Source organism: Asterias amurensis, chromosome 19 (genome assembly GCF_032118995.1).
Source record: "Asterias amurensis chromosome 19, ASM3211899v1".
In the NCBI taxonomy this organism is placed as follows: domain Eukaryota; kingdom Metazoa; phylum Echinodermata; class Asteroidea; order Forcipulatida; family Asteriidae; genus Asterias; species Asterias amurensis.
The window spans coordinates 12,649,613-12,667,237 of record NC_092666.1 but is presented as its reverse complement, the minus strand read 5'-3'; the positions used below and the strand labels follow the sequence as shown (position 1 = coordinate 12,667,237).

The following is a 17,625-nucleotide window of genomic DNA, read 5'->3' as shown; positions in this document are numbered from 1 at the left end:
CTGAGGCATATTGAGACACCTGTGGATTAAGTGCTAGAAAGCTGAGAATTAACAAATTAACAAATTAACAGCGTGTGGCGTGTCATGGCCGAGTGGTTAAGAGCCCCGGATTTAAGCTCTGGTGATGATCAGCAGAGTATGGGTTTGAATCACAGTCGTGATACTTGCTACGTAAAGTTGGGGAGGTAGTGCTTTGTGCTACCCAAGCCTACATCCATATTGACTGTAAAGGGGTAACCCTGTTTCAGCCCTAGGAGTAGGTGGCAACGACCTCTGAACAAAATTAACTAAAGCCCACACCTTGAAGAGGCCTTTAGGCCTTGTGTGTCTGGTGACTTAAATGCATAACAAAAAAATGTCTTGACCATCTTTACCTGTGAGTTGATACCTTCTTGGAGATTGCCATTCCAGTTGAGGTTCATGACCGAGCGAACCAAGTTATTACTGATGACCTGCTTCTGTTCTTGGAGGAAGTAGTAGGAGGCGGTAGGAGAAGCATCCGGGATGATCGGAGAACCGTCATCTCGTTCCGCTTCCGTCTGCCTCTCACTGGCCAACGAATAATATGCAACTTTCTCCTGGTTGATTCAAACAAATAACGTGTGTTTGTTTACTAGATAGACATTTGCATTGGGATAACTAATATTAATTTTGGTACCCCTATACACTGATGTGCGTTAGCACTTTATACTCAGTACTTCCCCCAGCTCAGTGAAAATATGACAGGCATATTACTTGGGTGGGTTTCGAACAAACGACCTTTGCAATTCCAGAGCAGTGTCTTGTTCTTTTCAATAAGAAAACACAAGAGCGCTGAATGTTCTGGGCTGAATTTCACACAGCATTGCACAAAAATTCATCGCAAGACAAATTGTCCATATTGTCAGTGCTTGTTACCAAAATACATGTAAGTATCAATTATCACAAATATTGCAAGTGATTACCAAAGGGTATCCCCGCCTTAAAGGCACTGAACACGTTTGGTTATTGTCAAAGACCAGTCTTCTCACTTGGTGTACCATATCATAAGCATAAAATAACAAGCCTGTGAAAATTTGGGCTCAATCGGTCATCGAAGTTGCGAGAAAATGATGAAAGAAAAAACACCCTTGTTGAACGAATTTGTGTGCTTTCAGATAGAAATAAAAGACAGTCTTCAGAGGGAGTCGTTTCCCACAATGTTTTATCATCAGCTCTCCAATGCTCGTTACCAAGTCAGTTTTTAAGTTAATATTTGTTTTGAGTAATTACCAAATGTGTACCTTCCCTTTAAGTATAAGCATCTTCTAATCTTAGATTAATCTCACCGCACTGTCTTGGCTGTCATCCTTGTTGAGGTAAAGCGTTGAAATGGAATAAGAGCTGACCATCCACACCTGTAGATCGGCGCCCGTTGGGGGCGCCACACCGTTGGGACGCAAGAACCCCTTGTACTCTGCGATAAACTCTCCACCATTGGATTTCTCCTCTCTGGTAGCAGCGTAGTAGAATGTGAAAGTGTTGTCGGCTTTTTCTTTGATAGTCACCTGGAGTGAGTAGTTACCAAATACAAACGCATTAAAGACACTGTACACAATTGGTAATTGTCAAAGACCATTCTTCTCACTTGATGTATATCAACACAACATAACAAATCTGTGAAAAGTTGAGCTAAATTGGTCGTCGAAGTTGCGAGATAATAATAAAAGAAAAAATACCCTCGTCTTCAAAGTTGTGTGCTTTCAGATGTTTGATTTAAGAATTCAGAATTAGATATTAAGGTCAAATATTGAAATCAAATTCATGGAAAATTACTTCTTTCTAGAAAATTACATTACTGTTCTCACAATGTTTTATACTATCAACAACTCCACCAACTACTGTCCACTGCCTTTCAGCAGGACATTTATGTTATCAATATAATGTTTTAGGTTCACTAGGGTTTCTTCCCTGCTGTTCACTTCTGCTGTTCACTCCTGTGGACCCCGGTTCGAATCCTGCTACAGACCTTGCCAGATAGAACATGCTTTCGATCCCTACCGGATTGCGAGGCTTTCCCCATTTGAGTTTTACCGCATGAACTTAAGTCCGTACAAGACCCCTCTTTCATAAACAAGACTAATATTGCGGTGCGATTCGCAGCCACCCATGTCAGATACACTGGTGCAAGATGGCTATTAGATCGCTTCTGAACACTTTACAGGGCGCTGTGGGCACGGAATGTTGCCCTACACAGCATGCGAAGAATGGTGATCGTAAGCGCTTAATAGACCAATCCAGTAGGCTCCCCCACGATGCTCTTGTGAGCAAGAACACGTGGGGCTCCCAAATGCTTTTCTGCGCAACTCTGCCGTGTGCGCACACGCATGTCGGACCTTATCTGCGGACCTTCGTTGCATTGTGATTAGTCACTATGCAATGGGGCGGAGCTCAGTGGATTGGTCTATTTAGCGGTAGGCAGAGCTATAAAATTTAGCCCCAATTCTAAAAAGGATTCTAAGCTTTCTGGTGGACAATTAAGATGATAAAAACACTGTCTCACCTCGTCAGGCTGTGAGATGTTCTGAGGGTGTCTATACTTAATCCATGTGACGCCTGGAGGATGATCCTGTATTCTACACTCTGAGAACTCCGTCAGGTATGTACCGTTAACTCCCCACCATCCAGGGTAACCGGTGTAGGATGACTGGTCCCCACAGAATCCACCTGGTTCTAGAAAATCAAGATGAAGTATAAAGGACAATCAGGAATTGAAAAACCTAATTAGTTTAACTTAAAGGGAAGATACACGTTTGGAAATTGTCAAAGACCAGTCTTCTCTCTTGTCATATCCTAACACAAGCATAAAATTTGAGCTAAATTGGTCATCAAAGTTGCTAGAAACTGATGAGAGAAAAAACACCCTTGTTGGACGAATTTGTGTGCTTTCAGATAAAAATAAAAGACTTCTGGCTAGAAGTCTTTTATTATTTTAGTGAGAAATTACCTCTCTGTCAAAATATATGCTACTTCAGAGGGAGTCGTTTCTCACACTGTTTTACACTATCAACAGCTCTCCAATGCTCATTAACAAGTCATTTTTTTAAGTTAATATTTTTTTTGAGTAATTACCAAACGTGTACCTTCCCTTCAAGCAGCAATTTGGCTGATTGATTCGGCCAAATTTTCAGACTTTGTCTGATTAAAGTAACCCTCTTCTTAATGCATTTGTATTGGTTACAACACAGTACTTAACCTGTAAGTGCACAGTGTGAAAAGTTGAAGTGTGGAAAAAACAATCTGGGAAGATATCTTTGAAGTTAAGTATAATGCTTGGACTGCAAAGTTGGCAACATTTGCAATTTGCAATCAGTCAAAATCCAGTCAAAGTTTATTCTTCTCGTTTAAAGTATGTTGCTGTTTAAATGCAGGACAGGAGGGCCGCGCAAGTTTTTAAGCAGGCTCAAAGTTCTGGAGCACCATTCAGGATCAAACCCATCCGAGCAGGTCCATAAAGTTTGTAAAAAGCTGTTTTTACACACTTTAAGTCCGTTTGGCAATTTTTTTTTTTCAGAACATAGTAAGAATGAGCTCGTTGTGATGGGGCTTAATTAACATACAGCAGTGTATGGGAAAAAAAAAAAAGATTCTTTATTGTCGATGCAAATTACAAACAGTCAATTCAAATCAAGTTTGAGTTTTATATTTATTCCATACCTCCAAGTTGGTAACACTGTCTCTCCTGAACGCACCAGCCACACTGCTCATTGACCCTTGACCACGAGGGGTCATTGACGGAGACCCCTTGACCCCAGATGATGCAGGACTCGCAGGAAACCAGGCTGCTGCAGATGCTTGGGCAGTCTCCGAGGACAAAAGTATCGGCATTCGAGCAAGACTTTTACAGGGAAGCAAAAGAAAGAGAGATATTTTAATTTTTTGAAAAATAATATAACATTTATGAATCTATATTTAATAGTAGTAGGAGATAATAAATGTTGGGGGTGTTATCCCATTCAGTGATGCTGTATCTGTTGACTTGTTTTAACTTAAATTATAATAATTTGGGGGGCTAATCATCCTTACTCGCAGCTGAGAGCTGGATTGCGAAGTACGCGGCTACAACATGTTCCACATGCTGGCATTCAAGGGCGCCTTTGGCTGCCAGCCACATCAACCTATTATGACCACGGAGCACAGCCAAGATCGAAAGTGTTTGATTTTTTTTGCGAGGGAGGAAAACCCGATGTTCTGGAAAACCCTCGTGGCACAGCAGTGAACCAAGCACAACTCAACTCACATTTGGCCCTGCCTGGGTACCCAACCAGGGTCACCTTGGTGAGAGGCGAGTGCTTTATGCACAAGCCAAGCATGCCACCAACTTGAAAATGTATTGTTAATATATATCCAAAGTGTAACTGTTTTTTTTAAGTGCTATGCACATGTACACAGCAAACTGGACCAACTGCTTCCTCCCATCCAAAGGAAAGAGCAGTGTGCCTTGCTTAATTAAGGACATGAGTATCAAGTTCCGGTCTCGAGTGATCACAACTTACTATTTTACTAATTAATTTCTTAAAAACTAATGTACTCCAAGCAAAAATATTTAAAGGGAAGTTATCCAGCATGACCATCTCTTTACCATGACGAGCAACTCTGTGAACACTCCTAGCATGGTGGAATGGCATGCATGGCTGCATTACTCATAATGTCACTAAGTATAAGCCGTCAATTTCACAAAACTCTTCCTAACTTAACACTAATCTTAGGACTTAGGACGAGTCCCAACCCTGCACTGTCGCATGCCGACCTTAAGATTAATCCTAAGTTAACTGGTTAAGACGAGTTACTCGTTCTAACTCGAGATAAGACGAGTCCTAACTCTTTGTGACCCAAATCGACGCAAGGTGTGGTAGGGTCAGGGGTTTCTTAACTTTAAAACCAAGCAAACTTACGCTCTGTCTTGAGTAGCCCAGGCATGCATCGTCATCTGCACACCAACCACAGTTGGGATCACTCACGCAGGTGGATTCACTACACAAACAGAAAGGCAGAACATAAACAGTTTTGTCACTGAAGAGGAGACCTAGAAGTCCCATAAAGGCATCTAAAAGCTCACAAACTTGTGCAAGTATTACTTGCTGAGGTTCTGTACTTTTTGTAAGATGAAAATTAGTTTAGCACCTTGTAAACCCATAGAAGTACTACTTATTTGGGTCTCAGAATCCATTACTGCAATGACCTATCTTTCAGAAAGTTTGTATATACTCAGCGCCTTCATTACCTTGTTTGGTAGATACCTACGCTATATAAGACTTTGATAATTATATTATTATGTACAACGGATTTACGCGACCTCCTGAGAACATTGCTCTGTGATTTTCACCTTTTTTCTCAAAACCTTGACATTTAAAGAAGCAGAAATTCCACAGGTAAACTATATACTTCTATGTTAATTCACAGCAGGTAGGGATCATGTTATGTCCAACACTTGATCCACAAAAGGTATACACAAACTTTATACGGAAATCTGAACGCAAAAGGATATCGATAAAAGCAAACCTCAAATCTGAAGGAAAAAAACAAATCACAGCCTTGAGCCGTGTCTTGTCGTCTCTCTTCCCCGCCTTCTACTTACCTAGAATGCAACAAGCAGTTGTCAAGGACCGAGCCGCCCACTTTGGAGTTAACCGCCACAGTGCCGGGCATCTTGACTGCTATGAGGTCACTCAAGACTACCCCACTGTACCCTCCGACAATCAAGAGCGTGCTGCCGTCCCGGACTGCCGCGGCGTGACCAAAGCGCCCTCTACTGGTAGTGTGTACATGTGGCGAGTCTGTAGAAGCTACAAAGTAAGATAAGAAACATCAGTGAGACTTGAACTTTACTCTTAATTCAAAGGACATGTCAATGTTGCCACAAAATTATAAATATTACATTTTTTATTATTGCTTGTTATACTGTCAGTGCTATGGTGGTAAGAAACTTACATTGGAAGCTGCTTGCTATTGTGTCAAAGTTCACCCATTTGTGACATCCGAGATGGAAAAGTTCAATCTTGTCGTCGTAACAGCGTTCATGCGTGGATGGGTAGTGCTCTTCTGGTCTGATATAATGTTCATGAACATTACCACCTGTGGAAAGCAAAGGACACATAACTCAACTAACCAATAGAGGTACATGTTTGTAAATAATAACAACACACCATAAAGGCAGTGGACACTATTGGTAATTACTCAAAATATTTATTAGCATAAAACCGTACTTGGTAACGAGTAATGGGGAGAGGTTGGTAGTATAAAACATTGTGAGAAATGGCTCCCTCTGAAGTGGAGCAGTTTTCAAGAAAGAAGTAATTTTCCACGAATTTGATTTCGAGACCTCAGATTTAGAACTTCAGGTCTTGAAATCGAGCATCTGACATGTCTGACATGTCTGAACGCACACAACTTCATGTGACAAGGGTGTTTTTTTCTTTCATTATTATCTCGCAAATTTTCACAGGTTTGTTATTTTATGCATGTGTTGAGATACAGCAAGTGTGAAGACTGGTCTTTGACAATTACCAATAGTGTCCAGTGTCTTTAAAGGCAACAGTCTTCTGATTGGAATCAGCCAAAAACTCAAAAGGAGGCTAAATACATGTAGCGTGCAACGAACAGCTGCCAGACTCATCACAAAGAAACGCAAGTTCGACTCTATCACCCCGGAACTGATCACACTTCACTGGCTCCCAATCCAACAAAGGATCGACTTCAAGGTCATCGTTTTCATGTTCAAGGCCTTACATCAACAAGCCCCTCATTACATCATAGACATTCTGCAAGTTGGTGCTGAACGGAGACTCCTTCGGTCAAACAGCTACTGTTCACCATACTTTGTAGTTCCAAGAACAAGTCACATCACTTTTGCCGATAGAGCCTTCTCGGTGTATGGACCCAAACTCTGGAATAAACTTCCCAATCACATCAGGGACACAACATCACTCAACACATTCAAGGCACTTCTGAAAGCCCACTTGTTTCAGGAGGCCTACCATCAATGACTTATTTCTTCTGTGCCTCAGCGCCTTTGAGCAAACTTTTGATTTAGGCGCTTTACAAATTACGTTTGATTGATTGATTGATTGGACACTATTGGTACTCAAAATAATAATCAGCATAAAACCTCACTTGGTAACAAGTAATGGGGAGAGATTGATGGTATAAAACATTGTGAGAAACGGCTCCCTCTGAAGTGCCGTAAATTTCGAGAAAGAAGTAATTTTCCAAGACCTCAAGTTTAGAGTTTAAGTTCTATAATTAGTTTTTTCCCTTACATTGTACAGGTACAAATGGTAAAGATAGAAGCCTGAACTTGAACCTGAATTTAAAGAGACAGGAGCAATCCCAAAAGTGACTTACCGAACACCACCATGTAGTTACCGATGATGCTTGCGCTATGGAAGGTGCGTCCCATGGGGGCGCCAGTCGCCTCCACTGCCCACTTCATCCAGTAACGCTTCTCAACATGGAATGCATAAATGTCTGCAGAGCGATCGCTGAACCTAAAAAAACAAGAATTTTATTTATTTACTCATTACACGTTTAACAGCACAACTCGCGCAAATAACAGGATTAATAAGAAAAAAGATAAAAATGTTTAGTTGGCAAGACACTGCTCTAGAACTGCATCGGTCAAGGGTTCGAAACCCACCAGAGTACAGTCGACTCCCGTTATTACGAGCTCGCATAATACGAGGTTCCGGTTAATACGAGGTTTTTTGCCGGTCCCGAACTGCCCCGTGCGTGTTTCAATGCATTTAAATACGGCTTATACGAGCACAGCAGTAGCGAGAACACGGTTACAACGAGGTAATTTTGTCGGCCCGTTACGAGCAAAACATTGTTTTCAACCCTTTTGTAACGAGAATAATAAAAACAACAACAAAGGAAATACCTTAAACAGCCTGAAAATCTTTATTTATGGCTTGTAAGACGATCAATAGAGGTGCTAAGTGGCACTATGAGTCAGGCGAGCAGGTTGTTAATTCCAAATTCCGGACAATGGTGGGATTAGGAGGCTTGCATGGTTCAAACAACGAAGCAGATTCCAACAAGTCAGCATTCAACAATTCATGAGAAATCTTCAGAAAAGATACTGATCCATTGAGTTTTACAAGTGCTTGATGTGCATTTCCAGCAGGAAAAACTCCCACGGCAACTTAAAAGCTAAAATATTTGCGCGATCAATATTTAATGCAACAGCAAAGTTTCCCTGGTATTCCGCGTTAGCAAGGAAACATCTAGCATTACACCGGTGGTAACCAATGAAAATCAAGATTCTCTCTGTTGACTGCGCTGCGACCGAAGTTTTGCTCCGAAACTTCGCCAAACAAGAACAGCAAGTTAAAATCTCAGACACTTTTTAAATCATGTAAAATGTAAATTGATTTTACAAATTGACTTTAAAACTAAACTAACTCAATTAAAACAGTTTTATTTGCCCAATTTTGTGATTGTTTGTGTGGCACATGCACACACAATGTACACAGTTATCCACTGCATTGCAGCAGCCTTATCTGTGTACATGTGCGGCCATTGTCATGCATAGTGCATTGATATTACCGCGATCGGATATTACAAGGAAAATGGGCTAGTCCGGCGGACCTCGTATTAACAGGAGTCGACTGTATTAGTATACCTGTGATTTTTTCACCAAGCTCAGGAAAGTATACAGTGATAACACACATGTTTTTATCCCTGATGCAAATTTCCATCTACTATGTATTTAAAGGGTCTATGTAATTTTTCCTAACAAAAAACACAATGTCCACAGATTTACATTAAACTTACACAGTTTGAAGATTATGATAGTAGAAAGCTTCCCTTGAAATTTTACTTACTGAGGTAGTTTTTTTGAGAAATGAGTATAACAAATAATTTTCGTCTCAGTTTCAGCATGTAAAAACAAATTAACCAGTTATGCAATGGTTTTGGTATAATATCATAACTGGTTAATGGAATTTTACATACTAAAATAATTTTTGTCTTTTTGAGACGAAAATTATTTTGTGACTTGTTTTACTCATTTCTCAAAAACTACACAACCTCAGTTAGTAATATTTGAAAGGAAGCTTTCCACTATCATTATCTTCAAACCCTGTAAGTTTAATGAAAATCTATGGACATTTTGAAAAAGTACCCCAATCCTTTAAAAAAGAAATGCTCAGTTTAAGTTGTTGGGGGGGGGGGGGGACCCCCACGCCATCAGGTAGGGACTTAAAAAACAAATCCACACACAGGCTTGTATTGCGATCAACATTGTGCATGGGAGTGAGAAATAAACACACACTACTATAAACAGATAATTAAAAGATTCAGATATAAGAATTTTTTACGGACGTCAACAAATTTGTCTACCTTGAGGAAGTTGGTCGGAAACCTCCAAATACGATGAGCGATTTGGAATCCAGATGGAACACCGTGCTGTGACCCCTGACCCTAACATCAGCTTCACGACCTCCAAGGGGGCTGATGACCTCCCAACCTGACCTCAAGATAAGGTCATACTTGTAGATGATATCTTCAAAGTTGGACCCCTGACTCCGCCCTGCAAGATTCAAGAGATAATAAGTTTTAAAGAAAATGTGTTGAAAATGGCACTCATAGTTCCCGAAGGTAAATTATTGGCCGCCAAACAGGGGTAAACTTTAAACTTGTATCTTGTAACTAATAGTAGAGAGGTTTCGCAAGCGTGCGAAGCAGACACCGATACGATAGCCATATCCGTTCACGTCAGCCGCGTGTTGGAATTTGTTTCGCAAACTAAAAGTATGTTTCACTTGCGTGCGCTTGCATATTTATCATGAGTGTATTTTTTGGACAAATGTGACCGATAGAGACCCCGTGTTTTATACACTGCATTTTCTGATCGTCTTGCTTGCAAACGACTAACAATGTCTATCTGTATCAAGCATGATATCAGTGAAAGCAATTCCTTGGTAAATGTTTTTGATCTGGGACAAATACAACTAAAAGTCTGCAAAATAGTATCCGTTTTTCCACGACGTGTATGAGCTCCCGTATCCGTTGCTAACGTGAATGCAAAATACCATAGCCGCGGATACGCGCCACGTGAACACACAAAGTGTCAACGTATTACATGTAGTATCTGTATCTGTGTACGTACGCTTGCGAAACCTCTCTAGTGTCGTCTTATATAACACTCATATCTGTCACTCGGTAATACAGTTCAAGGAGCTTCATCATTCATTATTTTCGTCTCTTCATAAGGACAAAGAATTAATGGTTGAGTGTGATTTAAATTGGGACATCACACTTTGCTTTGCAAGACTGATTTGCACATCAGAGTAACCTTCAATCAGGAGTATTTCAACATTATCAATGTTTTAAAACTGTCATCTGTTTTTATGTAAGTTCTTTGATCCTGCCGTCTTAATTTTCAATTTCCGTATGTTCCCCCCCCCTTTCTCAAAACAAAAATCATTTTAAGAATATTCAATCATTCTCTTCACCAACAAAACAAAACTTTTGCAGATTCTTGCTTCTAAATGGTACCAAACTTACTCTTCAGATCGTAAAAAAAAATATATAATTACAACAACTTACCACCAAAAACAAACAGATGAGAGAAGTTGACGATGGTCCCCGAGTGATCCGCTAGCCCCGGCGGAGTGGACTGAGCATCACTCCCTGCGGGCAGAAGGTGCCACATCAAGGTGAGGAGGTCGAATGACCAGAGCTCGTTGGTGAGGGAGCCGTTCGCTAGAATGCCCCCGAAGATAACCAACTCGTCATCGTAGAGAACCATGGAGTGGGCGTAGCGACCAGTCTAGAGTCGGATAGTCAAAATATTTGTGGTACAACAATTTTGAATTATTACTTCATCAATGCACGAAATCCAAGGACAGCCATAGTGATTAGTCTATTTTGATTTGCCTATTACATCATATTTTACATCGACATTCTAACTGCCTCTAGCTACCGGGCAACCTCGGTAGTCTAGTTGGTAAGACACTGCTCTAGAATTGCAAGGGTCGTGGGTTTGAATCCCACCCGAGTAAGTATGCTTTTTCACAGGACTTGGGAAAGTACTGAGTATACAGTCCTAACACACATCGGTGTATGGGTAAAAACCAAAATTAATATTCTTTATCCCCGATGCAAATTTAACATCTCTTATATCGTTGCGGTACCCGCTGCCAAAACATAGGATTCAAACTGCCTCTAGCTACCGGGCAACCTCGGTAGTCTAGTTGGTAAGACACTGCTCTAGAATTGCAAGGGTCATGAGTTTGAATCCCACCCGAGTAAGTATGCTTTTTCACAGGACTTGGGAAAGTACTGAGTATACAGTGCTAACACACATCGGTGTATGGGTAAAAACCAAAATTAATATTCTGTATCCCCGATGCAGATTTAACACCTCTAACATTTTACTGGCTTGATGTTTCGATCCAAGCAGAGTGTTTTCGATCCGAGCAGAGTCTTTCTTGTTGTTACCCTTAGGTAAAGACTCTGCAAAACCTATCACAAAGTAGTATTGGTGTTACATAATACACTGATTCCGTAAAGGCATATTATGTGCAACGTCCAAAACCAAACACAAGGCAAAATACACTGAGTATAGTGATAACTAAGTCAACATTCAAATTTAAATGATATAAATCATCAAGAAATACTAAGATGGTTTTATCCTTTAATCCCCTCAAGACTTACCGGCTGCATAGCAGAAGCAGGCGCCACTTGTTCCCATTGGTTGGAGGTGAAGTTAAACCTCACAAGGTCACCCAGTACGCCGTTGAGGTCGTAACCTGAGGGTCAGAGGTCAAACAAATATTTATGAACTAACCAGTTAAAAGTACGGTATAGACTTGTGTACAAAACCAAAGAAAAAACAACAGCAAAATGTTTGTAAATGAATAAACCACAGAATAAAACAAAGTGTTTACAAGTACAAATCACTGCCAGAATTGATCTCATCTCTCATGAGCGAGCCTGTGCCGGAAATCATTCTGTTTGATGAGCTACCTTCTTTTGATCCACCGAGTTGAGCCTGCACCAGTTGTTTTGTTTGTTTGCTCTTTAAGCCTTACTGCTTAGCGATAGACAGCCTATATATGTAATAGCAAGTAATCTATAATAGCAAATTATATAGACCATGTGAACTTTGTTTACAATAAGTGTGACCTTGTACATTCTTTCAGTATTATGGCAGGCACAATACTACACAGGTCCTATGGGAAAGTTGACATTTTGTGTCATAATTTCCACACAAATCAAAGAATTATGAAAGTAAAAGCTGGACAAGTTTTGAGATGTGCCCCCTTTCATTATATCAAAAGTTGATAAGAATTAGACAGTGCAATCTCCATAAAATATAAGATTTTATGGTTCCTTCCATTAGGCTGTGTACAAATCCTGCCTGCAGGAAGTCCAGGCTCTTTTGTAAACATGTGATATCATCTATAAAACATTAGCTAAAAAAAATTCAAAAAACCTGTCACAAAAAAAAGAACACACTCAAGCGAGACCACCTACCAAATTAGCATATTCAACTTTTAAATGCCAAGAAAGTGCGGCAAACATGTACAAAGGTAAACCTTTATATATTTAAAAAAAATAACAACTTTTGCAGACATGACAAACATTTCTGAGCTCAGATAAAGTCTGAAAATTCCCCTCCTAGCAATCTACTAACCTCCAAAGACCCAGAGACTGTCGGTGGTGTCGTGATACTCCGCGGTGTGTCCCGTCCTCCCCTCAAAGACGGTGCCAATCCCAGAAGAAACGAGCAACGTATCGCCCCAGTTTGTGTTGTTAGTAGTGGACAGGCTGCACCCCTCCCCGACGAAACCTTTACGACAACTGCATTTCTGCACCTGGAATGAAACAAATTCATTCAATTGTTAAAGGCACTGAACACGCTTGGTAATTGTCAAAGACCAGTATTCTCACTTGGTGTATCCCAACATATATGCACAAAATAATAAATCTGTGAACATTTTGATTTAGAATGCAAAAGAATAATTAACGAAAAAACACCCTTGTTTCTCAAACTTGTGTGCTTTCAAGATGCCTAAAAAAGGGTTCAGCTGAAGTATTTTAATATTTAAGTGAGAAATTACCTCTTTCTCAAAAACTATATTACGTCAGAGGTAGCCGTTTCTCACAATGTACTATCAACAGCTTCCCATGGCCTGTTACCAAGTAAGATTTAACAATTTTCTTGAATTCAAGTCGGTGTATCTTTTTTTGTAGAGCTAAGTGTAGAAGGGTAACACAAACAAAAGTATCTTCAAGTATTTCTTGTTGATGTTGATGATAATCTTTACTCACCATCGTCATGAAATCACAGTCACCCCTATCCTGAGCGTAGCCACACACCAAAGGACACGACTCCCTTTCGCAAGACTCCCCTACGTAAGCATTATCACACACACAGCGGTAGTTCTGACACACACCATGCCCTGAGCAGTCATTGGAACAGTTCTGTATTTTATATGTGGCTGTTGTACCATTCAGAGGGTAGTTGGTGTCGCTGTACAAGTGTATTAACATCTGGAAAAAAGAGTAGAATGATGAATGTATGAGAGTAATTTTCACCTTATTTTCTCTTTAATTTTAAATGTATACACATACAACGATTGCTTTCATTATTTATTCATCAGGAAAACAATTCTCCAATAGTCTATTTCAGTTCTAGCATACATGTACCTCAAGCTTTGTACATTGTTAGGACTTGCCGCCTACACACCTCTCTTAATATTCATGCATGGCGTCACAATTCTCACCAAAATGAGGCCATAGACGCACGTCCACCACCACTTGCAGTGGCTGCGCCTATGGCCTTGTTTTGGGTTAGAATTGTGACGTCATGCATAAACATTAAGAGAGGTGTTTATCATGGTAATGGAACTCAATTTATCGTTCCTTAGCCAATGTGACTTCAACTTCCCAGTTCGAAAACCACGTTAAAAAACCTCACTTGTTTGTTTTTAAAAACATGTTTCCTGTTTTGGTTTTCAATCCTTGATTAGTGGGTTATTCCACCATGAACCTAAGCTGACGGGTCATGATAGATGCTATCCTTCCAAAACCACTTCCTCAATTGAATTCAATGTTATTGTCTCTAGAGGAAACATCTAAAAATTTGCATTTATTTTTTGCAGCTCAGATCAACTATCTCTTTATACTCGAAACATTTACATTGAATGAATAATTTTTTCCTGGGAAATGGTTCACGGTGGTTACATGATACAAATATATCTGTAAACGCAGCATAAGCTTAAAGGCAGTGGACACTATTGGTAATTGTCAAAGACTAGCCTTCACAGTTGATGTATCTCAACATGCATAAAATAACAAACCTGTGAAAATTTGAGCTAAATCGGTCATCAAAGTTGCGAGATAATAATGAAAGAAAAAACACCCCTCTCACACTACATTGTGTGCGTTTAGATAGTTGATTTCGAGACCTCAAGTTCTAAACTTGAGGTCTCGAAATCAAATTCGTGGGAAATTACTTCTCTCTCCAAAACTATGGCACTTCAGAGGGAGCTGTTTCTCACAATGTTTTATACCATCAACCTCTCCCCATTACTTGTCACCAAGAAAGGTTTTATGCTAATAATTATTTTGAGTAATTACCAATAGTGTCCACTGCCTTTAACATATATGTGTGACCCCTCAATTACATGTATGTTAAAAGCGAGTCCAACATTTACACAAATGACCAGGGCCGTTCTCACGTTTTCAAACCAGACTACAGGCCTGGGAACTGCATAATTTAAGACGAACCAAACTTATGTTTCCACTTTTTGCTACAATGGGTGCCGGTAGTAAGTTGCTGTGAATGTTGCTAGCACTGTGCCGGTTAAGGAACAATGTACGTATCAATCTCAACTACTTAAAACACCATCGACAAAATGCAATCCACAAACAATTTGAACATATAACTCAGACTGGGAACTTAAGTTTAGGACGAATCAATACTCACGTTTCCACTTTTTGCTACAATGGGTGCCGGTAGTAAGTTGCCGCTGAAAGTTGCGAGCACCGTCCCGGTAAAGGAATCTCCATCGTAGATCGTCAGGAAGTCATATGTACACTCCGTCTCAAACTCCGAGAAGGTCAAAGTGATTGTCATGTTGGGGTCAGGGGCTAAAGGTCAGATCAAGAATCAACACGAAGTACAGAATTAGTAATTATTGAAAGATCATTTGCGATTTTATCTGTCAGTTTCAATCCGAAAACTCACACAGTCCTCCAAAAAAAATTTCACCTTATTTTTAATAGACCGTGTGAGCAGAAATAACTGCTTAGCAAAGACATGAAAAAGAAACCTTAACTCAAGCAGAAACCGGGTTACCAGCCGAAGCAACATTTGCTTCCAGTCAAACTACACCATAGAGAAACCGATTTCCTACAACTGTACAAGGACTTTGAACAACTTGGTCCCCCCTGGTGGTGATTTTTTGTGTTTTTTTTTCTTGAAAATTATTTTAGATGCTGTTTTTTAAAGTGCTCTCAATTGATTCACTACACAATGGAGATCAAACGCATGTACATGTAGGTCTCCATAAAATTAGTTTTTCGATTTTTACAAGTAATACAAATTAGGCAGATCTGGGCCAAACTTCATGGCTCTGCTTCCTGCCGAATTCTATGCTTCTCGTACGATTAGTAGGGCAAGCACAGAATCTCTGCGCTACATGTAGCTGTGTAAGTGAATAACGCCTAGTAATAATGTGGAGAAAGCATTTTGCACTTTTGTAAGCAAAAATTCCCAGCTAAATAGTGAAATACGCTGGAATTTCCCATCTTATAGCAAACACTGTCTCATAACCCTGCGGTCAACAAACCATTAGGAGGATCAAGGAACTTTTGATTATCTCAACTACGCTCTCCTCACCTCGTATAAGCCATTCACAATGGGCATTTTCCTCGTAAAATCCTTCTCCATCAGTGACTGTTCCTTCAAGACTGTCCAGAATTACCCTGCGTAGACCCGAGCATCCGGCTGCTGACACCTCATGCCAGAAATGACACAGGATCAGCAGTAGCACCGGCATGAGTTTCACTTTGCCCATCATTATATGTACAAACTGTAATCAAAACAAATAAATAATAAGAGCGATTTGAACGTCAGTAAAAGTACGGTCCCTTTACATGGTTTGCCCTTAAAGACACTGAAACTTTGGTTATTCTAAGGTCTCAAAATCAAACTCAATTATTGTACTAAATTGTAATGAAAAATTATTTCACAAGAAAATCGCGTCAAAGTGAAGATCATTAATTCAGCAATAATAACATCTGGACGTTTTTTTTTACAAAATCAAAGGTTAGTGAGAAATATTTATTCTGATCTTCCTGCAAGTCGTTCTTAATTACCGCGAAATATAATCAGTGTCGTCATGAAAGAAAATATTGAAGGCCTGCCACTTCTATCTATCAGATACGAAGTTACTCGGGTACAAAACGACTTGGGTACGAAGTGACTTGGGTACAACAATTTGGGTACGAAGTGACCTGGGTACGAAGTGGCTTGGGTACGAAGTGGCTTGGGTACGAAGTGACCGACATCGATCGATCAAAATCGCTGATCATGTTTGTAATTGTACGTTGTTAAAATTAAAATGAAATTAGTCAATATCATCACACTTTCACGGTCGCACAGAGGGAAAAAACTTATCAATTATGTAAACCATACATTTAGGATTAACTTTAATTATCGAACCGTTAACCGATTTTGATAATAAAAGGAATTCATTTTGTTTTTAATTTGATATTTATAATACCGTATACGTCGCCATTTTGAATTGCAAAGTTCGTTCACACATCACAGTCAAACACACGGACTCAGCTGTGTAACTGTAGATCGAAATCGTCCCAACAAACCGTCTCAAAATATCGTCTACTTACCTCTAAAATATAAACAATTACTCCACAAAACTCACTACTTCTAGTTAAAGAGTTGTTTTCCTTTCACAAAAATCCATTATTTCTCCCATTATGAGCCAGAAATAAGGGGATAATTGCGATTCCCTTGCCCTTTTTGTCCGTCGCCAGCCTTTACTTTAGGTTCCCCTATTCATCGCGAAGCAGCAAATGGGGATTTTTTTGTTGACCTAAAAGATTTGCATAAAATATGCAAGGGCGCCCTCATTGTTATTATTGGGAAAACAGAATAGCTTTTGGGCAGACACTTTCTGAAGAGAACAAAAATTAAAAGTTCACAGATTTGCAAATAACTTGGATTACAGAAGGTAATGGTGAAAACCTTTGAAATATCATTCCGTGAAATGCTTTACTTTTTTAAGTGTTGGCCTTTGGACAGTACTATTTACCGATGTTGTGCGATTGCTTTCAAAGACCATCACGTGGTGTATCTCAACATACACATTTAAAAAAAAAACACCTGTTAATCCCATTGTATTGTTTTGTATTGTGTTGTATTGTAGCTGTGAGGCCATGTTGACCTTTGCTTGCGGGTCAAGCGGAAGTGTGAACATATCAAGAGCTACACATCTTTTTCGAAACCTTTATTCAGTTATAGATTACTTAATCAGCAATGAAGCACATAATCTCAGCAAAACAACAACACTGAACAACAGCTTCGTGTTGGTTCACTTTGTGATACACGAAGTGTTGGCCTTTGGACAA

At 39.8% G+C, this 17,625-nt stretch overlaps 1 protein-coding gene across 1 annotated transcript in view; it reads right to left on the bottom strand.

Moving 5' to 3' along the window:
• LOC139951280 (multiple epidermal growth factor-like domains protein 8) overlaps positions 1–17,044 on the bottom strand; it is a 55,095-nt gene extending 38,051 nt beyond the window's left edge. The window contains 16 exon segments of the mRNA XM_071950084.1: positions 375–578; positions 1,308–1,526; positions 2,522–2,691; positions 3,676–3,856; positions 4,914–4,992; positions 5,597–5,804; positions 5,950–6,093; positions 7,363–7,505; positions 9,361–9,550; positions 10,570–10,792; positions 11,680–11,774; positions 12,662–12,842; positions 13,300–13,521; positions 14,960–15,123; positions 15,875–16,067; positions 16,885–17,044. Coding sequence (XP_071806185.1) covers positions 375–578; positions 1,308–1,526; positions 2,522–2,691; positions 3,676–3,856; positions 4,914–4,992; positions 5,597–5,804; positions 5,950–6,093; positions 7,363–7,505; positions 9,361–9,550; positions 10,570–10,792; positions 11,680–11,774; positions 12,662–12,842; positions 13,300–13,521; positions 14,960–15,123; positions 15,875–16,055 — 2,604 coding nt within the window. The 5' untranslated portion in view covers positions 16,056–16,067; positions 16,885–17,044.
• Positions 17,045–17,625: the final 581 nt, after the last annotated feature.